Below are 24,041 nucleotides of genomic sequence, written 5' to 3' on the forward strand. Positions count from 1 at the left end.
ACGCGGACATCTACTTTAACTTGATCTTCTTATCTCTGCTATTTAGACACAACCCAGATAACAAGGACACATTTAACTCCACGTGAGCATTCGGGTGTTGTGTATAACAGGTTCTTGTCCCGTCTTCCACCCGAGAAAGAGGTAAACTGAGTTCACCCCCCCCCCCCCCGCTACGTCAGAGAGCTAACAACAGCTAGCTTCGGTAGCTAGCTCGACTGCAGTCCCTACACGTTAGCCAGCTGCTGTAGCTAACCTGCTAGCGGTGGCCCCGTTCAGGTTCAAACATGAGCTTCGTTACCTCGGCGGTTCTCCTGACTTGCGGTTCTTGTTCCCCTTTTTCTTCGCCATGTTGCTGTGTGATAGTTCAGTGCGCGACAACACAACAGCGCACGTTGAGCGAGCAGCGTGCAGTACCTCTAACCTGTGACCTCTCAACCGGAGGCTAGGGAATGGTGAAGATAAGAAGCCCCACTCTGTCGCTGTTCTCGGGTACCTCAGTCTGTATAGTCGATAGGCTGATTTACTGCATTGTGGCTCTTGTTTGTTGATTAAAATTCCCAATCAGCTGTTTTACGGAGTTGTGTTTGTGTTGAATACAATATATATATATATATATATATTTTTTAGATATATCATCACAGGTTCCTGAGAGGTGGACTAATTCGGTCTCAGAGTCATGCACAGACAATAGACGATCTTTGCTGTGAAGGACTCCCTGATTGGCTTTAGAAACTGCTGCTACTTCCGCGCACCACCACACGGAGGCAGTGTAGTTGACTCAGACTTAGTTTTTGTTTTGACTGCTTCAAACTCAGTGGTATCAGTTATACTATGAAGGTAGGCAGTGTTGTGCAAGTTCACACCTCTCATGAACTAGTTTGAAGTTCAGTTCATACAATTAAACATGAATAGTCCACGTTCATAGTTCACCATTTAAATTCTGAACTAGTTCATAGTTCAGTTCATTTCATAGTTTTAAGGTGGAAAGTGAGAATGAAAGACTTCATTTTTTTTAAATAAAACCTTATCCATCACTACCCCTTTCCTTCACTGTCGGAATCTTTATCAGACAGTCTGTAAAAATCCCTCAGATAATAATAAGGTGCATCGGATTTCGGATGTAGTTGCTGAGTCTGCGTCTCTGCTTTCTCTTGCCATCTGTATATGAGACCGAGAGCTGTTGTGTTGCAGGTATGGCCTGCCCCTTTAAGGAAAGTTTGTAGTGTGTGACGTATTGCACCTGGGTATTGGGAAAAGACGCTAAAAGTCTGTTTATAAGGAGAAGTGACGGACCACCTAGAGGGTATGCGAGTGTTGCTCCTGCTGTAAGTCCGAGAAATAAAGTGGCCGCATTCCAAGTAAAGAAACATCTCCTCCTCCTTATTCACGGAGCGGTCCGGACGGCTGGTCACCGGCCAGACAGCGAGCCAAGATAACCAGTGAGATGAGCGGCTCCTGGTACAGGCGACATAGGAGACTGATTTATCATGACGTGACACATGCAAAGTAAAACAATACATTAACGTCACACCATCATCCTCTAACCCCGGGGACGCACCGGAGGTAGAAGCGCCGTGAAAAGCGGTCCGCCTCCTTTCCTTGCCCATGTTAAATACTTGGGCTGTTCGCACCGGCAGCGTAGTGCCGGGAAGAACCGGGAGAGACCTTGCGGCGGCCACAAACAAGAGCAGGCCTCCGAAGAGTGCTTCATCTAGAGAATTTGTCTTCATACAAGGCAACATCTCCTTTTTGTTCCTCACTGTTTGTCATCTCTCTTCTAGACATCACTGTGATCTGCACGTGGGAAGCCTGCAGCCATCTGGAGCTACACGAATTGGTTCAGTCCGGGATCATCTGACTCTCCTCACTGTGAAATTATTTTTCTATTCACCAGAGGGAACCAGTGTGGCCCCACTTAACGTCATCATCAATATCGGTCTGAATTCTAGTATGTGAACTATGTATCGGTATAGTGTAGATGCTGCTCTTTGTTGTTATAAACATCAAATATATTTTTCGTAAGGTTCTCGAGCACGTGTCTTATATGTCATGGAGGTGACAAGGGGAGATGTAACTGGAAGCTTTGTCAAATTCAATTTTTTTGTTCTCCTTTATTTTCCTTCTCGTCAAACCGAACAGCTTAGCATGAAACCAATGCGACTGTGTAGGAAGTATTACACCGTTTCCATTATAATGCTTTATTTGTCCCTTTTTAAATGAAGAGTAGAGCGAAATAGCTGATGAATCTTGTTTTGTTGTTTAATATGTACAATATCCACAGTCTAAACTAATGACATATAGTGGTTTTGGTCTTTTCATTTAACCCTTGTAACAAAATCAAAGGTGTGCATTTTTTAAATATCGCATCAGGAGAACCTGAGTGAGATGGTGACCGGTTCGGGTCCTGATTTGATGTCGGGACACAAACACAACTTGTCCAAGAAAAGGTTTTCCAGCACAATGAAGCTGTAAGGCACATACTATGGATTCAGTGGTAAATGTTCGATCGGGTCTCATCCACCCATTTATTATCTGTGCTGCTTGTTATTTAATCTGCAAGTGTCATTTGTTTCTGAGCTTGTTTTGATGGCATTTGTTGTTATATTAAAACAAGTATATTCGCTGGGTGAATAATGCATTGTGCATTTTGCACCTCAACATTTTTTGTTAGCGAAATGTCTAATTGTTTTGTCTTTTCCTCTGGAGCTGCACAGGTTTAGTGAACTTTCTTTACAAGCAAGCTGACAGAAAATGCTCGTGGTTGTGTCCAAAAAAACAAAGCCAGAATGCAAACAAAGCAGTCAGCCCTCATTCAATGTCCATGATAGATCACATATACACTTTTTGTCTCTGGATGATTTCCAGCAGTCGCGTGGTCACAAACAGAGTCAGAATTTGGACCCCGAGTACGACGACGGCGACCGTCCCTATCAGGCCGTTGTGCTGCTCGATCCAGCGGGAGATCCCCCCCAGACATCCGCCCAGGAAGATCACACTTTGAGCGGTGAACTCATCGAGCAGCTGGGCTCCCACGCCACACTGCGAGTTCCACACCGTGCCGTTCTGCAGAGGGTCCACACAGCAGGTCGCAGGGACACCGCAGGCCAGCACTCCTGGGGCTGAGCAGTTATAATATCTGAGGGAAGAGGAAGCGAGGGGGGTAACATGCTGACCATTTCATCTCATATAAATGCATTTCTACATCATGAACACAAGTCGTGGTGTATATTTTTATGTATATGCAAGTTGGTCACACTACTCACATGTTGACTTCCCAGTCGCGGTAGTTATCTGCCCCACAGCACTGCAGATTTGTCTGGATCTCGTCTGTGATGAACCTCAGGTCCAGGTCATCCTGATAACGCGCCATGGCAGTTAACATTCCTGACCGCAGGTAGCTCCCGATCTGATCTTGGAGACTGTAGGCAACAATGGCCGCCAGCACCTGGGCTGAGATAAGCACCAGCACGGCGACGGAGAACAGCTTCAGTAAGCAGCAGTTCTCTCTCAGGGCGCCCACACAGCCGGACAGGCAGAGCACAGTCAGCACGAAGCCCAGCGTCACAAGTATCAGCATGGGGTCGGTGCCGATGCTGCCGATCGACTCCTGGGCGAATGACTCTTTGGTGATGAGGCCCCACATCCCCAGGCCCAGAACCACAAGGCCCAGAGCCGTAAACAGCAGGTTACACAGGAACAGGAAGTATTTTAGGAAATAGTCCATCAATGAATATCTGTAGTAGGTTTGGATCCTTGAGAATACAGGGCTGTCGTGGTCCTGTTCATTGGTGACATAGCCGAGCTCCTGAGCACCCTCTTTGGACGAGTCTGCCTACGGACACACATGAATACAGGTAACAGCCGTAGTTTTGAGAACAAAGAGGTGCCAGATATTCAGAAGGAAACATAATGTGAAAAAGCACGAGTTCAAATGCCGCCCCTTACCTTTGGTATGAGGGGACTGGACTCATTCTGTGTATTGTCCCTCCTCGACCACGGCAGAGGAATCCATCTTATATCCAAATATCTCCTCATGTTGTCGACCAGTGGGATATGATGATCCTCCCTGTGCTTTTATCAGGTCTGAATGACTAAAGCTAATGCGGAGCACAGACAGGGAGGGGGGGCAACAGTGGAGCATGTGAGCCGAGGTGGAGTAACCACGTTCAGAGAAATCACTGTGTTCCTTGAGATTTCTTCATCATGTGAGAGTCACAGTGAGGGGATTACACGGTCAGCGGAGCATGAGAGACTCTCACACACACACAACAGTGAAACTCAAACCAAGAAGGACAAGAGACTGTTGACTCGTGCACATTTACTTGCGGAAAATCACTCAACAGAAGCCCAACATTGTCCTTAAATCAAATCAAGTCGCATTAAATTGCACAAACTCTTTTATATCAGTCCCTTAAATATGACCTATTTTCTTCATCTAGTAGGAGCCAGGAAAAAAAAATATCCAGGCCAAAGTTGGTGAGTTCTTCCAATCCTCCATCCTACCACCAAGTTTTAAGAAGACAATTATACAATGACGAAAACAAAACCTCCTCGGCAGAGGTGAGAAGCAAATTAAATCAATTGAAATGAATTAAGTTCTCAATTCTTCCTTTTTCATAAAATAAATGTTGCTGATAAGAGCTACACAGACCATGAACTGATTAATGAAACACAGATCTGACCTGTCAGAAGATCAAATAATGATTATGTTCATATTTATTTAATCCAGCTTCTGTCTGGGTTTGTACGGATGAACGAAGTGAGTTACTTTTATTTGGGGAGTTGGCGCAAAGCGACAGAGGAACCGCATTTTTACCTGAGCTGCCATCCATGCATTAATCCCAAACATTGAACCACATCATGCACTGGCAGAACCAATAAGCTCCTTTTAAATGACACATATGGACGGAGATTTCTCAACTCCCCATTGCTCATCTTTTGGGAGACAGCCTATTTAACTGTTTCCAAATGAAAGTATTGTATGTATTTGTTTTTGTAAATGCTTTTTTTTTTAAAGCTGTAATCCATCTGCCCTGGTTTTTGTTTAGAGCTCTGAGGGCATGGAGAAGCAGCTACAATGTGGGACTGATTATTTTCCACCTGCCAGACTTTGAATGCGAATGACGCACGACAACAGCTCAGTTCATCATCCCGCTCGACTCGTGTCTATGCCCAACACCGACATTTGATTCAGGAGGAAGAGCGAGAATCCACATGTTTCACCTTTTGTTTGGAGACTGGCTCCTCTGATGAAGTCATTATGGGAAGATCTGCTGCTGTGGGCCAATAACCAGCAGCGAGTGAGTTAAAAACAGAAAGACCGAGGCCTGTTTATCTCACACTCTGGCTCTGCCTGTCCTCTGCTGTCAGACTTTCCTCGGCCTGTGACGATCCAAGCGGCAGAGCTGGAAGAAAGTCATTCTACTCCTGCAGAGCGGTGGACTCCAGAAATTTGTCCTGTCATAAATCTCTTTCCATATTAATCTGTTGAAACAAAAAGAAACATATTCAATTTTTTTTAAAGGTTGAATGTCTTTCGCTCAGAGGTTTATATATAATCTTGCATACACAGTAATGCAGGATCTAAAGTATCTTTAACCTCCGTGAAAATATTAAACTCAACACACGAACGATCATGAGCCGTTAAATCATTTGATGGAAAAGGAAGTGTGCTTCACAGCTCAATAAGATTATACAGATTTGCAGGTTACGGTGACTTGCTGACAGAATTAAAGATAAATCACAATGTTTCCCAGTTCATAAATCTTACGAGAGGCTGTGTTTTAACGTGTGGTTAGTTCCAACTCCTTTAGCCGAACCCACCATATAGTCTTTAATGTTTTCAACACTGACCAATATGAAACCAAAAAGCATGCAGTACACTATGTCGTCTCCATGTGATTTGTCGCCCAGCCAGATTCATTTTGTTAGCAGCTGACCTTGCAGCTGACCTTGTGTCATTACAAATACATCAGCACAGGATGCAGCACAGTGTTTCGGATGGAGTAAGACACTCGATGCAACAAAAGTTATTTAATTTCCGACTGGATAAATAAACGCTTGAGTGTCCAACCGGCTATAATTTAAGAAATATGTCTTGGGTTGACAAAAGGTGAATTTATCTGACTCTGAGCAAAACATTGTGTGGATCAGTGAGCAGCCTGTCCGAGGTTAGAGTTTCCTGTAATAACTACACAAGGAATTAAAGAATAATACAAACATTATTACCCCGACAACCATATTATCCTCTTTCCAGCTGCTTTGAATGCATCCCCTCGGGTTTTGATCTATCAGGAAAACTGAAGGGACCAGGGCTGGATGCGATTGTCGCAGCCCAGATGCCGAGCAGATTGGATTACGGTCGGCAGCAAGAATGCTCCGCTGGCTGGAGCCACCCTGCTACATCAAACACCTCCCCTGGATTAGGGCCCATCGGGAGTGCAGTCCCCGAAAACACTCACAGCAGCTCCAACGGCACATGGAGGATAGATGGAGCACAGATTTGGGATTATCAGGACCTCCCACTCAGGATCTTTGTTTTTTTACACTGCAGATTTGGTGGCTGCAAGACACATCTGATAAGAGCCCCTGGGAGCCGTGTTTGTGTGTGCGTTTTTGTGCACCTGTTTTTTTACCACTTTAGGATCTTTATACCTGTATAATCATGTTGAACTTTCTATAGTTGTAGTATAGAACATTTTGTTTACTAAGGGGGAATTTATTTCCAAATATAGATATTATATTTATCATTCTATACTCATATTCTTTTTGTATACCGTATCTGCTTATATACGTATAAACAGTAAAATCGGCATATATATGGACTCAAGGTTAAGTTTTGGGTTAAATAAGAATTGCCCATGTTTAAGGTTAGAGGTAAGTTTTGGTTGGGCGTTCTACAATGAATGGAAGTCAAGGCATTGTCCCCTGAAATCGGTGTGTGTGTGTGTGCGTGTCTGTGTGCATGTGTTCAACATGTTGTGTCTTCGTCCAGTGTGCTCACATGCTACAGAGTGTGTCACAGCACTTCTGGAGTGGGCGGGGGCAAGTGGTGAGGGGATTGGCTGCAGGAGTTAGGGGAGGCCTTTATAAGAGCGTGCTGGCCAGGTCATGGTTTCTCAGTGTGTCACTGTTGAACGATTCCATCACACAGACCGTGGTCCTGCTCTGACCTGGGAAGAGCAAGGGAAAAAACCACTTCACAGAAAGGTACCGTAAAATCCAGTGCATGATGATGATTTGCACATTTATCTGAATTATAACTTTACCATGTCCACTAGCAAGTTTTCCTTCTTCACATTCCTGTGTACTTGTTTCTCGGTAGCAACCGCCTCCCATTTTCTGTTTTTGTTCAGTGAGGAAGATGAGGATGAAGGGGGCTTTGGTCCTTCTCTGCATGGTGTCAACGTGTGGAGCTCAGAAACGGACACAGAAAAGCCAGCGCTGGGACGCTGCAGGTCAGGGACATCACACTCCACAATCTGTAAATGATTAACAAATTAATTCATGTTAGATGTCGAAAAAAAAAGATTGTGTTCAAAGTTCTGTTAGCTACCAAACACAGTCTTAGTAAAAGTTTCTGTCTTCAGCAGAACACACCTACGACAGAACTTGTTCCAACCTGACTCAGGTTCTGGACAACTGGAAATTTGCTATTGTCAGCCAAGTGAAAGATCTGCTGATAAATGACCATGCCTCCGTCCTCCCTGAATACAACAGGTGGGTCACTCAAGCATCTTACTGGACTTACTGTGGTCCATAGTGGCGTGCTGGTGCACAAACAAGCTAGAACAAAAACAAGTTCAAATGTTGAGTAAGAGATGGGGGATTTGCAAAGCATAACCAGACGAGAATAAAGATGAAAGTGAAGATTTGATTCTTCCACGCAGTTGTACTAAATTCGGTTGTTGCTCAACCAGCTGAGCATTGCATAAGACCATCGACCTGTCTGAGCCAGAGGTGGTGAATTGCCGAGGTCCCTGCAAGGACAAGCCTTAAGCTTCGTAAATGACCTCAACCGAAGCAGACCGTGCCAGAGGAAGCTGGGAAATGTTTCAGCCTCCTGTTCTGGTGAAGAGATCCTGGCAGACAATACTCAAAGTCATTGAACTATTCCACTGGAGACAATTACACCAACAGCTGGGACCACATTTAACACGAACTTTCCAGAATAACCATTTCAGGTGGACTGCAGGCCAGTGAAGGCCCATTGAGGGAAATATCAGAGTGGAAGAGGAAATTATGAGAACACCAAGTTCTCATGCAAAAAAATCTGTTTTCAGAGACTTCTTCTCTAAACTTTGATTTATTTTGAGATTTTGGTTCATTAGGACATTTATTGAAATCAAAAAATACGAGAAGCTCTGTAGAGAAATATGATCCTCAAAGGTTGGAAATCAATTTTTTTCATCTTTAACAATGTGTTGTATTTCTTTTTTCTGCTAAATCATTTTTAAAGCAACCTGCAGTGGTGGGATGAAACAAAGTAGATGTACTTCCCTACTGTAATTAGGTTTTCAGGTTCTTTTTAATTATACTCCATATATATATAAATATATATAAACACATATCCGTACTTTCTAGTCCAGAGCTGAGACTTGACAAAAATAATGTACAGGGCCTTTACATTAGGGAATAGCTGCAATTACTTTTTTTCAAATACTTTAAGTATAGTTAATGCGAGTACGTACTTTAACTCAAGTAGAAGAGTTGATGCGTTACGTTTACAATTTCGTAAAATGTTTGAGTAAACTTGAATACTCAGTTATCCATAAAATTATATTTTGGAGTATTGGAGTATAATTTAAGAACAGTATTTCCCTCTGAAATCTGGTGGATTGGTTGCATGTAGTATAAAATGAAAATATCCATGTCAAGTGTAAGTGCATAAACACTGTACTATACAGAAAGGGCTTGAGTAGATGTACTCAGTTTTTCCCAGCAGTGCTGCAGGCTCTGTGTCCTTTGCTAAAACTAGGCCAAAACCTTTTAAGTTTGTACTGGTCTTTATGTCTGTTATCCTGATGTTTCCCACAGATGATGGAGCTGTTTCTGTTAAACAGCATGCCGTGACTTTCATTTTGCGGTCGCCTTATTTGACTCAGTTCTCCTCTCACACTTACATGAAAGCTTATGGGGCATTGCAGTGCCAGCCCTTTGTTGACTGGCCGTACTGAAACCATTTATTTGCACCTTCCCAAATGTCTCCGCATTGGTCCAGGATCCAACCACTGTCAGAAGCACTGGGAGACCTCTACAGGAAGTTCAACTCGCTGAAAGACGAGCTGGGGAGACTCGGCACAAAGTTTGACCTAGTGGAGGCTTTTGTGGACGACCTCAGGAACGGCAGACCCACTCAGCCTGAGCGACCCGCACCGAGAATTCACCACAGGATTGGACTGAGGTCTCCACTGCAGGCACAGATGAGGGCTCCTGGCAGGAGGATTGTCAGGGGGCCAACACTGATCGGAGAGAGGAGGAAAGGGCTTCAGACACCTTAGACCCCTTTCTCGGTGGTTAGATATGCTGATGCGTTGAACAGGAGCAGATGTGTTCATATTTTGTTCAGAAGACTTAGAAGAATATCTGGTATTTTATGTGTGTGATGTGAGAAAAGATGACGTAAAGAAAACTTAGTAGTAATAGACTTCAAATGTACTCATCTTTGCCTCTCTGTGCAAAGTCACTTTCAACCACAGGGAGGCAGGATCTATCAAATTATCCCTGACTGTTATCTGGCTGCTCTGTGTAAAACCTTAAAGTAACATGACATACTGCAGCTATGTCTCCTCTTACAATACGATGAGCAGAGGAATGTTATTAATGAGAGTTAATTATGGTGATGAGTTTGTAAAAATAAAGGTGGTGGTTTTATCCCTTTTGAAATTAAAGTAACAAAAGCGTGACAATAGAATTGACAATGTTTTGTTGTACAAATAAAAGCTTTTGCCTCTGCTGACAGTAACGGACGTAGTTGAGGCATGAAGGTCGAACAAAGCTCCTCATAGCAGTGGAGCATTGTCACTGTTGCATCCTCCAAATCATAGCGTCTAAATATAGATGGACAACATGCCTCCACGTCCTCCCACTTTCCAGAGAGGAAGCTAGAATAGATGGCATATAAGAATTCTGCCGTTTTCCGGCAATTATTTAATGTGGAGCTTGCATCTCGACCAATCACAAATCAGTCTCAGCTGTCAATTATGATGTTTAACCGATTTTTATAGCATCAATAAATGATTGAAACTACAGCTACTGGATAAATTAACACTCAAACATACATCAGTGTGATGAGTACACCTTAAAAAAAGGTATTTGACATGCACATTTAATGTTGGTCAGTGGATGGGACCATAACATGGAGGAGGCAGGGTTTCTGACCTAATAATAACTTTATATATAGAAACAAATAGCTTCACAAGGGCAGCAAAATAAAACAGACCACAGAAAGAATTAACAAATCACAAATATTAAGAGACTTATTTTATTTAAAAGAACTCAAAAAAAACATATAATTCTTTTAAATGAAGTTTTTAAAATGTTTTTCAATGAAAAAAGAATTAAAATTCAGATCACCTGATTTCCTCAGGCAGATTATTGCAGAGTCTTGGAGCCCTTAAAGAAAATGCTCTGTCCCCTTTATTTTTAATCTGGTATTTGGAACACAGAGAAGAGCTCTGCCTGAAGATGTCAATGTACATGAGGGGTCGTAAAATAATAACTGGTCTGATATGTAGCTGAGAGAAATGCCAAGGAGAGATGTAAAAGAAATCAGCAAAATCTTAAAATCTCTTCTAAAACATAGAGGAAGCCAGTTTGAAGACGCTAGAACAAGAGTGATGTGGTCATATGGTTCTGTATGAAAGCCAGGCAGCTGAGTTCTGTACAGTCTGGAGTCCATCAATAGATTTTTGGGTGAGTTAAGTTAAAAGGCTGTTTCAATAGGCGAGGAGTGATGAAATAAAAACATGTAAAATCATTTGCAGACAGCCACCAGGGGGTGATCGAGACACTTTGGTTCTTGTTAGGGGAGCTCGCACGTCGGCCATCTTTACAGTCTGTGATCTGAACCCTCTCATCTGTCTGCAGTCGGCTCACTGCTCTAAGATGAGTGACGGTGGTGATGACATTTCTTTAAACCATTTAAATGCTTTTATTGAATTATTCCCCACCTACATCACTTAAATGAAGCAAACCATGCCGACCTACCTATATTCAAAAGTAAAGAAACACACGCCACCTTCAGGTCATTTAAAAAACGATTGTGAAAATTTTGTACGCTTCTGCAGAATGAAAATTATTTATTATTTACCTACACTGTCCTGCTTCATTAGGTTACATTCACCAATTTGATCTCATCAGCAGTTGACACGTCAGAACAGTAAAATGAGCTGCAACTGAAACAGAGTTTTTATCAGTGAAGCGTAACTTCTCAACCTCACCCTCTTCCTACCCAGGATGCACCTGCAGGCCGCCTCTCCGGATTTATAACTCCATGTAAATGAAAAGGTCAAGGGAGTGGAGGGAATTTTAACTGTGACTTAAAGGGATAGTTCAACCAAAATTGAAAATTCACATATTTCTGAAAAGATTCAATATCAAGCCTCCATACAGCTCCTGTGATGTCATCCAAGTGTCTGTAAACCCTGACATTCAAATCAGACCTGAAACAGTTTAATTTACACCATGTTTTTAGTCTTAATATCCTCTGATATCCTCCTCTGGACACGTAGATTAGAGAGAACATTCAGACTAAAAACATGGTGTAAATTACCTCCTTTGGTGTTATGTTGGATTTGGCTGCAGCGCTGTTTACCCCAGAAATACAAAAGTGATTTCTGGACTCAAACACTTCACCCACCCCTCCATCGACATAGTGGTGAATAATGAGGGATTTTTAATTTTTGGGTGAACTATCCCTTTAATTTTACAAAATTGGGAAACTCAATAAAACACACATATCAATGAATGTATTCACAGGCACTGAGAAAAATGTATATAATAAATAATTTACCATTAAGAGGATTAAAGTACACATGAAAAACCGTGCAGACTTAACCAAAGCTCCTCCTCCTGTCCCTCTCTCAGTTTCAGAGTTGTATTAAATTGCTCCTCCAGCACCTCCACTCCTCATCCTCCAAACCCTCTCATCTGACCCTCATCAGCCTCTCAAGTGACAAGGCCACTCTCAGCACACACTGACAACATGCTGGGGACCCTCTGCACTCTCATCACCGCTCTAACATGTAAGGAGGCTGACTTACTGCAGCTCCGGCCTCGTGTTGGATTCATCAGTCTGTGTGTTTCTCTTGACTCCGTGTGGTCTTGTTGTTTCCAGGTGTGAGTGGTGTGACGGTGGTGACACAGAAGCCTCCTGTTGTGACCGTGAGGAAAGGAGAGACAGTCACCATGGACTGTAACCTGGGGACTGTTACTGGCAGCTCTGCTCGCTGGTATAAACAGATGCCAGGAGGAGTTCCTCAGTTTGTACTGACGTTTCATCAAAGCGATCGTTCTCCAACCTATGGTTCTGGTTTCTCTTCTCCAAAATTCACATCCAATTATCAGACGTCAGATTATCGTTTGATCATAAACAACATGGAGGAGGGAGACTCTGCTGTTTATCACTGTCAAACATGGGACAGCTCTGCTAGTGAAAACGTATCACAGTGATTCACACTGTGACAAAAACCTCAGTGAGCGACACACAGCTGCTGTCAACACACCCAACCAACATCAACACTATAAGTCAAGAAAACATTGAGGGTGATTGAATAAATTCTCCTGCAGACACAATGTTTGAAACAAGAGCAGCAGTTTTTTATATTTTTTTAAATAAACAGAGTGATGAAGAGAATGGGACGTTCACAGTGAACGTTGGTCTCAACAGGAAGTTTCAGCTCCACTCCCCTCAGAGAGCGTCAGGAGGTTTTTGTACAGCCATGTGCACAAACTGAATCACTGTGGTATTCGGACAAGGGACCAAGCTGACTGTGACTGGTAAGAACTTTTTAACTCCTCAATAAACACTGTTGATATTTTGTCTTCTGCCCAAATGGAGTGAAAAGAATAAGTGTGTGTTAATAGATTCTGTAAAATATTTAACATTTAATTTGGTAAATTTCAGATGCTTATATTTTTTTATACCAGCTTTGCCTCGATACCGCACTTTGTATTTGACACAGAATGTGCCAATGATCACAAGACTGGAATTTTTTTTATACAAATGATTCGCTTGTATTTAAGAAGAATATACTTATATAATATTCAGTTCCACATGATGTGAGAAATGTAATCTTTGTAAAATATATATACCTTTAAGATAACAATAATCATCCACTGTATTTGTTGTTTGGTTCAGAGGATTAGTTTGATATATCTTGATTCTCTTTTTGAAATAATAATTTATCTCAATGACTGAAAAAGTTGATTTGGAAAACAAATATGGTTTTCTTAGACACGATCAATGAATGTATACATGTTTTTAAAGACTTATGGATCATATTCTATTAAGTTTTAATTAAAAAGGACATAGTGTAAATATTTTGTATATACATTTTTTTTGTCAATACTTTGCAGCATGAAAACTCTTCATCCTTCACTGAGACTGTCATGTTTTCCAACAATCAGTGTATTTCTATTAATTAATGTCCTTGTTGTATTTCCAGGCTCCAGCCTCTCTCCTCCTGTCCTGACTGTCTTCCCTCCGTCCAGTGCTGAGCTCAGCTCCAACAAAGCCAGTCTGCTCTGTCTGTCCAGTCAGTCTGTGCCTTTTGCAGAAGTCACCTGGTTGGTCGATGGGAGCCCAGTGAGCAGTGGGATCTCTACCAGCACCGCCGTCCACCAACCGGACCAGACTTTCCAAATCAGCAGCTATCTGGCCATCCAGACGTCAGACTGGAACAAGGACAAGATTTACACATGTAAAGTGTCTCTGGGCTCCCAGACGTCAGAGAAAAACATCAACAAGTCCGTCTGCACCAGTGAAGAATAACAGAGGAGCAGAATGACCATTTAAAACCTGCTTCTTTACTCCTGTTTGTGCTTTGTTTCATGCAGGAAAATGTGTTTGTATGCTTGAGACACACATTGTGAGGGTTGGGTGGTGGTGTTCTATCAACTTTGCAGCTGTTGCTTTCAATAAAAAATCATTAAGTACAAAACACGTCTGAAATAGTTTGTTCTCACTGCAGCTGAGACAATGACATTTTGATTTCATTAACAATAACTTCACCAGCGCCTGATTCTGCATTTTGCCTGAATTTTCATCCTCGCAAGCATCACCTCACCACCCTTTTTTTCTCATTCCCAGGATGCACCTGTGCACCCGCTCTCCTTATTTAAAACCCTAATTAAATAATAATGACGAGTGTCAGCTCTCTTTAAAATAATGTTTTAATCTACTCAGCAGTATGTGTGGAATCTGGAGACATGGAAGGGAACATATACAACAAGTTTTCTCCTTCCCAGGAGTCAGAGTGTGAAAACTTCAGTTGAATCTGGTTCTCCAATGACAAATGCTAAAAAGGCAACAATGCATCTGTTAGAAAAAGAAACAAACAGGTCATTTAATTATTCCTAATTAAGCCGTCACATTATCAGCAGTATTAAACATGGAGGTTTAATACCTGTGGGTTAATACTGATGATATTTCACTAATAACATTTCTGCTGACGTCCTGTTTGTGAGCTGCTCTGATTAGAACTTGAATTTATTTAATAATTTCATTAAATCGTATTAATCATCACACATTGATGAATGAAGCATATAAATTAAGGAATGGTCAAGCAGTTAGATTGGTATAGAATAACTGATCACCTCAACCATCACTAGATGTGAGTCACACTTTATTTTTTTGAGGAATTTTAAATCCAAAAAATGAACGAATTTATTATTTGTCGCTCACTTCCTGTTCATTGGTTGTTTCATGATGAGTGGAAAGTTAAACTAGTATTTTCTGCAGACAATAATCATTCCAATCATTTTAAAAGCTGTACTGACATCATGATTGTGCTTTCGTGGTGTACTTTTTTTGATAAATCATATCATATATACATATATAATCACAAATAGTTAGATTATGTAGTAATCCAGAAAAATAATCTGGGATGTTTTAACATTTACATTTGTTATATTACATAAACGTTTAATCAGATGTTTCAACTTCTGTGTACAGAGAGCATCACCTGATGGCTTCACAGTCGGTCAACATGTGTCAGCAGGAGAAAAAGCAGAAGTGCTAAGTGAGGAGGTTTTTGTCACAGTGTAAATCACTGTGATACAGCTTCACTAGCAGAGCCGTCCCATGTGTCACAGTGATAAACAGCAGAGTCTCCCTCCTCCACGTTGTTTATAATCAAACGATAATCTGTCGTCTGATAAGTGGATGTGAATTTGGGAGAAGAGAAACCAGAACCATAGGTTGGAGAGCTATGGCTTTGATGAAACCTCAGTACAAACTGAGGAACTCCTCCTGGAATCTGTTTGTACCAGCGAGCGAATTGGTCAGTAACAGTCCCCAGGTTACAGTCCATGGTGGCTGTCTCTCCTTTCCTCACGGTCACAACAGGAGGCTTCTGTGTCACCACCGTCACACCACTCACACCTGGAAACAACAAGACCACACAGAGTCAAGAGAAACACACAGACTGATGAATCCAACACGAGGCCGGAGCTGCAGTAAGTCAGCCTCCTTACATGTTAGAGCGGTGATGAGAGTGCAGAGGGTCCCCAGCATGTTGTCAGTTTGTGCTGAGAGTGGCCTTGTCACTTGAGAGGCTGATGAGAGTCAGATTAGAGGGTTTGGAGGATGAGGAGAGGAGGTGCTGGAGGAGCAATTTAATACAACTCTGAAACTGAGAGAGGGACAGGAGGAGGAGCTTTGGTTAGATCGATTTGACACTTAGATAATGGTTTTATGTTGATGAATTTCCAAAATCCATCATTAAATCCATCAGTGAATAATTGAGTATGTTCATATAATGTTTTCCGCATATATAACAGTGTGAATGTTAAGATGAATATAGGATTTGATTACAGGATCTAAATTGATATCACAGAAACGTTTTGTGTTGGATGTAATATCGTGAAGTTGGTTCAAGACTTTTCCTTTTAAACTTTTGGGTTTCACTGACCCCCGACCTCTTTATTCACATGGAGCAAAGAGAGAGGAGGCGTGCAGGTGCAGTCTGGGAGGGAGGAAAGTGAGTCATGGAGAGTCGCTGCTGCACTAAAAATGGAAACACCTTGATATTAAACCTGGAATTGTCATTTGTGCCGGTGAAGATGTTCTGAACTTATCTACTTGTTACTCTCTGGTGTGTGTTTTTGTGCAGATTGATGTGACCAATAATATTTCCAGAATTTGTGATGCCTGAAAAGAAAAGGATCAACTCTCCAGTCAACAGAGTGACTGACCAGATGAGGAGCTGTGGTTAAACTCATGGTTCACTAACCGTCTCACTTCTGGTCATCGTTTCTAAAAGATTTGACCAAGATCCTACAGACGTCACTCATGCTGGTTTGTGCAACGTTTGAATCTTCACATATCTTTGTTTCAGTTGGAGTCACTGGAGATTGAAGATTAATACTTTTACTGCAACTTAAAATGAGGCATCTATTGCAGGACACAAGCACATGTACATATTTTCATAATGAATAATCACAAGCTAGGACTGACTAATACTTATAACCGAATCATCAGTTTCCAGTCCAGTGAATTGACTCTGAACCTCCTGATTTACATGAAGCTATATAAAGACAGGAGGCCTTCAGGTGCATCCTGCAGATGAGAGAGGGGAGCCCCCCCCCCCATGCCTTTCTATCAAAGACCAAGTGCAACGATCACTACAACTTACACTTACATCTGTCTGCACTCTCATCAATGCTCTAAGATGTGTGACGTGGTGATTGACATTACTTTAAACTATTTAAATGCTTTCATTAAATTAGTCCCCACCTAAATCCTAAATGATGCATACCATGCCTATCTACATACATTTCAATACAAAACAAACAATGTGATTTCAGTTGACACGTCAGAACAGTCAAATGAGCTGCAACTGAAACAGAGTTTTTATCAGTGAAGCGTAACCTCTCAACCTCACCCTCTTCCTACCCAGGATGTACCTGCAGGCCGGCTCTCCTGATTTTTAACTTCATGTAATTGAAAAGGTCAAGGGTCAAGCCTGTGTAGAATGATAGGAAACTGTCCCTGACTGCAAACACACCACTGTTTTAATAAGTGCTATTTGGAAAATCATAGAGATTTTAACTGTGAGGTGTTTAAATTATGTTCATATCCTGAATAGATGATTTTTGTTGACTAATTAAAATCTTGATGAAGGTGATTGTAACTGTGACTTGAAAGGATAGCTCACCCAAAATAAAAGATTTCGTCACTAATGAAAAAAAAACATATCAAGCATCCATACAGCTCCTGTGATGTCATCCAAGTGTCCATAAGCCCTGACATTCAAATCTCACCTGAAACAGCTTCATTTACACCATGTTTTTAGTCTTAATATCCTCTGATATCCTCGTCTGGAGCCACATTCACACGTAGATCAGAGAGAACATTCAGACTTAAAACATGGTGTAAATAATGTCCTTTTGTGTTATATTGGATTTGGATGCAACTCTATTTACCCCTGAAATCCAAAAATGTTTTGTGGACTCAAACACTTCACCCATCCCTCCTTCGGCATAGTGGTGATGAGTGAATTTTCATTTTTTGGTGAACTATCCCTTTAAGTTTGGAAAGTCATGGAAACCCTGTAAAACACACAAATCAATGAAAGTATTCACCTAAACTGACAAAGGCAGATGAATGAAATATTTATCCAAAAAGATGATTAAAGTGCACATGACAAACCATGCAGACTTAACCAAAGCTCCTCCTCCTGTCCCTCTCTCAGTTTCAGAGTTGTATTAAATTGCTCCTCCAGCACCTCCTCTCCTCATCCTCCAAACCCTCTCATCTGAGCCTCATCAGCCTCTCAAGTGACAAGGCCACTCTCAGCACACACTGACAACATGCTGGGGACCCTCTGCACGCTCATCACCGCTCTAACATGTAAGGAGGCTGACTTGCTACAGCTCCGGCCTCGTGTTGGATTCATCAGTTTGTGTGTTTCTCTTGACTCCGTGTGGTCTTGTTGTTTCCAGGTGTGAGTGGTGTGACGGTGGTGACACAGAAGCCTCCTGTTGTGACCGTGAGGAAAGGAGAGACAGCCACCATGGACTGTAACCTGGGGACTTCTACTAACAATTATTCTTACTGGTATAAACAGATTCCAGGGGGAGTTCCTCAGTTTGTACTGACGTATCATCGTAGCTATAGTAAATCAACCTATGGTTCTGGTTTCTCTTCTCCCAAATTCACATCCAATTATCAGACAACAGATTATCATTTGATCATAAAAAACGTGGAGGAGGGAGACTCTGCTGTTTATCACTGTAAAGCATGGGACAACTCTGCTAATGAACACGTATCACAGTGATTCACACTGTGACAAAAACCTCAGTGAGGGACACACAGCTGCTGTCAACACAACCGACCAATATCAAACACTATAAGTCAAGAAAACATTGAGGGTTATTCAATAAATTCTCCTGCAGACACAATGTTTGAAAAAGTGATGCATTTTTTTTTTTTTATGAACAGTATGATGAAGAGAATGAGACGTTCACAGTGAACGTTGGTCTCAACCGGAAGTTTCAGCTCCACTCCCCTCAGAGAGCGTCAGGAGGTTTTTGTACAGCCATGTGCACAAACTGAATCACTGTGGTATTCGGACAAGGGACCAAGCTGACTGTGACAGGTAAGAACTTTTGAACTCCTCAATAAACACAATTGATAATTTGTATTCTGCCCAAATGGAGAGAAAATAATAAATGTGTGTTTATAGATTCTGTAAAATATTGAACATTTTATTTGGTGAATTTAAGATGCTTATATTTTTGTACACCAGCTTTGCCTTGATACAACACTTGGTATTTTACATAGAAATTTGCCAATGATCACAAGACTGGAAATGTTTTCTACAAATGATTCACCTCTATTTAATAAGAATATACTTACATAATATACAATTCCAGAAGTTGTGATGAATTTAATACAATAACAATGATGATCCACTGTATTTGTTGTTTGGTTCATAGGATTAGTTTTTAACGTATCTTGATTCTCTTTTTTAAATCGTCTTTGGTTATTACATTAACAGAAAAGTAAAAGCTGAAATATAATTATTTCTCACACTGAATGAAAATGTTGTACTGCAAAAGAAGTATGATTTTATCAGACACAATTAATGAATGAATAAACGTTGTGAGAGACTTATGGCTCATATTCTATTAACATTGTTAATTAAAAAGGACATACTGTAAATATTTTGTATATACATTTATTTTGTCAATACTTCTGCAGCATGAAAACTCTTTATCCTTCACTGAGACTGTCATGTTTTCCATCAATCAGTGTATTTCTAGTAATTAATGTCCTTGTTGTATTTCCAGGCTCCAGCCTCTCTCCTCCTGTCCTCACTGTCTTCCCTCCGTCCAGTGCTGAGCTCTGCTCCAACAAAGCCAGTCTGCTCTGTCTGTCCAGTCAGTCTGTGCGTTTTGCAGAAGTGACCTGGTTGGTCGATGGGAGCCGAGTGAGCAGTGGGATCTCTACCAGCACCGCCGTCCAACAACCGGACCAGACTTTCCAAATCAGCAGCTATCTGGCCATCCAGACGTCAGACTGGAACATGGACAAGATTTACACATGTAAAGTGTCTCTGGGCTCCCAGACGTCAGAGAAAAACATCAACAAGTCCGTCTGCACCAGTGAAGAATAACAGAGGAGCAGAATGACCATTTAAAACCTGCTTCTTTTCTCCTGTTTGTGCTTTATTTCATGCAGGAAAATGTGTTTGTATGCTTGTGACACACGTTGTGAGGGTTGGGCGGTGGTGTTCTATCAACTTTGCAACTGTTGCTTTCAATAAAAAATCATTCTGAACAAAACACGTCTGAAAGAGTTTGTTCTCACTGAAGCTGAGACAATGATATTTTGATATCATTAACAATAACTTCACCAGAGCCTGATTTAGCTGTCACATTGTCTGCAGTATTAAACATGGGGGTTTATTACCTGTGGGTTAATACTGATGTGATTTCACAGATAACATTTCTGCTGACGTCCTGTTTGTGAGCTGCTCTGATTAGAACTTGAATTTATTGTGTAATTTTTGAAAATATTATTAATCATCCCACATTGATAAGTGAAACATATAAATGAGGCGATGATGAATCAGTTAGATCGGTAAAGATAACTTATCACCTCAACCATCACCAGATGGGTTTCACACTTTTATAACATTGAGGAAATTTAAATCCCCAAACGAAAAACAAATTGATTGTTTGTTGCCCACTTCCTGTTCATTGATTGTTTCATGATCAGTGGAAAGTTTTATTAACATTTTATGTTAACAATAATAATTATAACAACAATTTCTAAAATCGTTTGTGACATTATTATTGGTGCTTTAGTCTCTTGATTTTCTTTGTTAAAGTATATTAGATATGTAAAAGCACAACAAATAAGGTTTGTGTAGTAATCCAGTTAAATAACATGGGATGTTTTAACATTTTCATTTTGCTATATATAAAATAAAATATATATGTATGTATACTAATGATCAGAGGTTTCAACTTCTGTGTACTGAGAGCATCACCTGATGGCTTCACAGTCAACATGTGTCAGCAGGAGAAAAAGCAGAAGTGTAAAGTGAGGAGGTTTTTGTCACAGTGTAAATCACTGTGATACCCATTCATTAGCAGAGCCGTCCCATGTGCTACAGTGATAAACAGCAGAGTCTCCCTCCTCCACGTTGTTTATGATCAAACGATAATCTGTTGTTGACTGATGAGTGGATGTGAATTTGGGAGAAGAGAAACCAGAACCATAGGTTGGAGAGCTATGACCATGATAAAACCTCAGTACAAACTGAGGAACTCCTCCTGGAATCTGTTTATACCAGCGAGCATAAAAGTCAGTAGATGTCCCCAGGTTACAGTCCATGGTGACTGTCTCTCCTTTCCTCACGGTCACAACAGGAGGCTTCTGTGTCACCACCGTCACACCACTCACACCTGGAAACAACACGACCACACGGAGTCAAGAGAAACACACAGACTGATGAATCCAACACGAGGCCGGAGCTGCAGTAAGTCAGCCTCCTTACATGTTAGAGCGGTGATGAGAGTGCAGAGGGTCCCCAGCATGTTGTCAGTGTGTGCTGAGAGTGGCCTTGTCACTTGAGAGGCTGATGAGGGTCAGATGAGAGGGTTTGGAGGATGAGGAGAGGAGGTGCTGGAGGAGCAATTTAATACAAACCTGAAACTGAGAGAGGGACAGGAGGAGGAGCTTCAGTTAGATCTATGTGAAACTTAGATAATGGTTTTTTATGAATTTCCAAGTTGCAAAATTATATATTCCCAACAATTTAATACATGATTAAATCCTTCAGTCAATAATTGAGTATGTTCATATAATGTTTTCCGCATATTGAACAGTGTGAATGTTAAGATAAATATAGGATTTGATTTCAGGATCTAAATTGATATTACAGAAACTTTTTGTGTTGGATGTAATTTCATGAAGTTGGTTCAAGACTTTTCCTTTTAAACTTTGGGATTTTACTGACCCCCGACCGCTTTGTTCACATGGAGCTACGAGAGAGGAGGCGTGCAGGTGCATTCTGGGAGGGAGGAAAGTCCTGGAGAGACGCTGCTGCACTAAAAATGCAAACGCCTTGATATTAAACCTGGAATTGTCATTTGTGCCGGTGAAGATGTTCTGAACATATCCACCTGTTACTCTCTGATGTGTGTTTTTGTGCAGATTGATTTGACAAATAATGATTCCAGAATTTGTGATGCCTGAAAAGAAAAGGATCACCTCTCCAGTCAACAGAGTGACTGACCGGATGAGGAGCTGTGGTTAAACTCATGGTTCACTAACCGTCTCACTTCTGGTCATCGTTTCTAAAAGATTTGTCCAAGATCCTACAGACGTCACTCATGCTGGTTTGTGCAACGTTTGAATCTTCACATTTCTTTGTTTCCGTTGAAGTAACTAGACATGGGAGATTAATACGTTTACTGCAACTTATAACGAGGGTCGTCTATTGCCAGACACAAGCACATGTACATATTTTCACAATGAATATTCATAAGCTGGGACTGACTTATACTAATAACTGAATCATCAGTTTCCAGTCCAGTGAATTGACTCTGAACCTCCTGATTTACATGAAGCTATATAAAGACAGGAGGCCTTCAGGTGCATCCTGCAGATGAGAGAGAGGAGTTGAAGCATGAGACCCCCCCCCCCCCCCCGTGCCTTTCCATCAACCATGCAGTGCTCCTCTCTAGTGTTCAATCAACATAACTACACTGTATACTGTAGACATTATTATCCCTTTTCATCACATGGTGCAGATTAAACAGCAGAATGTGGAGTAAGTCATTTTTATGATCCAGATTCATATTGAATATAATATATTGTAATTATTGTACATTTTAGTGTCAGCTTACAGCACAAAACAATTTAAAAGAAGTCAACCAACACAGGGAAAATCGAAAAATCCAATATAATCAATCTTCTATTATTTTAATATTATATATGTTAAACATACATTTATTGTAGACGTAGAGAATTCTCCTTTGCATGCATGTTACCCCTTTCAATTCCTCAACCTCTTTTACTCAAATTTTTTCTATCTTTTATTTTTCTTTAGATTTGTTTCTGAACTTTGCTCTCCGATTATGAAAGTACTGCAGCTATGTATCTTCCTACTACAATATGATGAGCAGAGGTTTGTTATCAATGAGGGTTAATTGTTATGATGAGTTTGTAAAAAAAAAGGTGGTGGTTTTATAAATTTTGATTTTAATTTGAAATTTTGCATCCTCCAACCCATAGACTCTATATATATGTGAGCCGAAATTATTAGAATAACAGAATTGTCTTTGAAACAGCCTGTGGGTCATACTAGACCCCAATGACCTCAGTCTGTATGGACAGCATCACATTTTGGGGGTTCAAGAAGAGGGGAGACATGCAGTTCTCGATTAAATCTTTATTTAATAATGGGACGACTAGAATGGAAGACATGAGAAAGAAAAAAGATAGAGACAATTATAAGTAAAAACAAATAACTTCCTATCTTTTAGTTTTATAAAAGCTAAAATAACAAATACTGTGACCACAAAGATACGAAACACTTTGACCTAAATAGCGGGGGCCGTTATGTAGGCAGCGTACTTACCATCAAGTGGAGATTTTTCCCCAAACCCAAATAGACACAACCACGTGAGCACAAGGTCCTCACTACAACCTACACTACAAAGACAAAACCACAACACAATGTTCAAATGACCACTACCCTTCAGGCCGAACACACTGCAAAGTGGTGTGCATCCCACGACTGCTCCCAGAAGGTCGTCCAGCTGCTTAAAACAAGAGAAAAGAGTGAGACACTCAGTTTGATCAGGGTCATAATATTATTTATATACATAAAAACAATCAATACAATTAAAGGCCAAACAGTCCATCAGGAATGTGAAGAATGAGATGTTGGACCAACAGTATAAAACCAAAACAGAAACCAGTGGCCAGACAACACTGGTGTAGGCAAAGCAGCAGTCTGGCACTTGATCTGCAACGAGATGGAAGACAAGGTCAGTCATCAAATTGCAACCAAATCCATTAGAGGGGATTTACGTTGCTATTAAATATTACCTTGCTCAATGAGGGGCCCTACTGTACAGAGACAATGGATGACTGACTCTGTACTGTGGCTCAAAAAGGGGAGAGGCGAACCCTGAATCTTCTCTCAAACATGGGGCCACGGAAATCTGGGTCGAGCCACAACCGCCCGACTGAATGTACAAGACACCTGATTAGATTTCAAGCAGAAAAATATAAGATCTCCTCTCTCCCAGTCTCCCCTACCTGCACAAAAACAACAGTCACCATGTGCCAGGTATCA

At 41.1% G+C, this 24,041-nt stretch overlaps 4 protein-coding genes and 1 gene segment (V, D, J or C); 3 read left to right on the forward strand and 2 right to left on the reverse strand.

Moving 5' to 3' along the window:
• Positions 1–1,769: 1,769 nt before the first annotated feature.
• tspan10 (tetraspanin 10) lies at positions 1,770–4,035 on the reverse strand. Its single transcript, XM_062408129.1, has 3 exons — positions 3,946–4,035; positions 3,264–3,832; positions 1,770–3,136 (listed from the first exon to the last, which is right to left on the reverse strand). The coding sequence occupies exons 1-3, from the start codon at positions 4,033–4,035 to the stop codon at positions 2,830–2,832; spliced, it is 966 nt and encodes a 321-aa protein (XP_062264113.1). The 3' UTR covers positions 1,770–2,829.
• Positions 4,036–7,073: 3,038 nt separating this feature from the next.
• Positions 7,074–10,250, forward strand: si:dkey-282h22.5 (uncharacterized protein LOC107988040 homolog). 2 transcript variants are annotated; one of them, XM_062409015.1, is made up of 4 exons: positions 7,074–7,209; positions 7,356–7,457; positions 7,590–7,719; positions 9,221–10,250. In XM_062409015.1, exons 2-4 carry the CDS (start codon positions 7,364–7,366, stop codon positions 9,498–9,500), a joined length of 504 nt encoding a protein of 167 aa, XP_062264999.1. In that variant the 5' UTR covers positions 7,074–7,209; positions 7,356–7,363; the 3' UTR covers positions 9,501–10,250. The 2 variants fall into 2 exon arrangements, with proteins under 2 accessions (XP_062264999.1, XP_062265000.1); XM_062409016.1 differs by having other exon boundaries at positions 7,593–7,719.
• Positions 10,251–12,064: 1,814 nt separating this feature from the next.
• LOC133971596 (immunoglobulin lambda-1 light chain-like) lies at positions 12,065–14,176 on the forward strand. Its single transcript, XM_062409017.1, has 4 exons — positions 12,065–12,245; positions 12,338–12,657; positions 12,963–12,999; positions 13,668–14,176. Exons 1-4 carry the CDS (start codon positions 12,206–12,208, stop codon positions 13,991–13,993), a joined length of 723 nt encoding a protein of 240 aa, XP_062265001.1. The 5' UTR covers positions 12,065–12,205; the 3' UTR covers positions 13,994–14,176.
• A 977-nt stretch (positions 14,177–15,153) lies between these two features.
• LOC133971280 (T cell receptor gamma variable 4-like) lies at positions 15,154–15,794 on the reverse strand. The segment is given in 2 exon segments: positions 15,154–15,604; positions 15,697–15,794. Coding segments are annotated over 2 exon segments (375 nt in total).
• Positions 15,795–17,940: 2,146 nt separating this feature from the next.
• LOC133971283 (immunoglobulin lambda-1 light chain-like) lies at positions 17,941–20,010 on the forward strand. Its single transcript, XM_062408571.1, has 4 exons — positions 17,941–18,073; positions 18,166–18,488; positions 18,788–18,821; positions 19,516–20,010. Exons 1-4 carry the CDS (start codon positions 18,034–18,036, stop codon positions 19,839–19,841), a joined length of 723 nt encoding a protein of 240 aa, XP_062264555.1. The 5' UTR covers positions 17,941–18,033; the 3' UTR covers positions 19,842–20,010.
• Positions 20,011–24,041: the final 4,031 nt, after the last annotated feature.

Source organism: Platichthys flesus, chromosome 16 (genome assembly GCF_949316205.1).
Source record: "Platichthys flesus chromosome 16, fPlaFle2.1, whole genome shotgun sequence".
In the NCBI taxonomy this organism is placed as follows: domain Eukaryota; kingdom Metazoa; phylum Chordata; class Actinopteri; order Pleuronectiformes; family Pleuronectidae; genus Platichthys; species Platichthys flesus.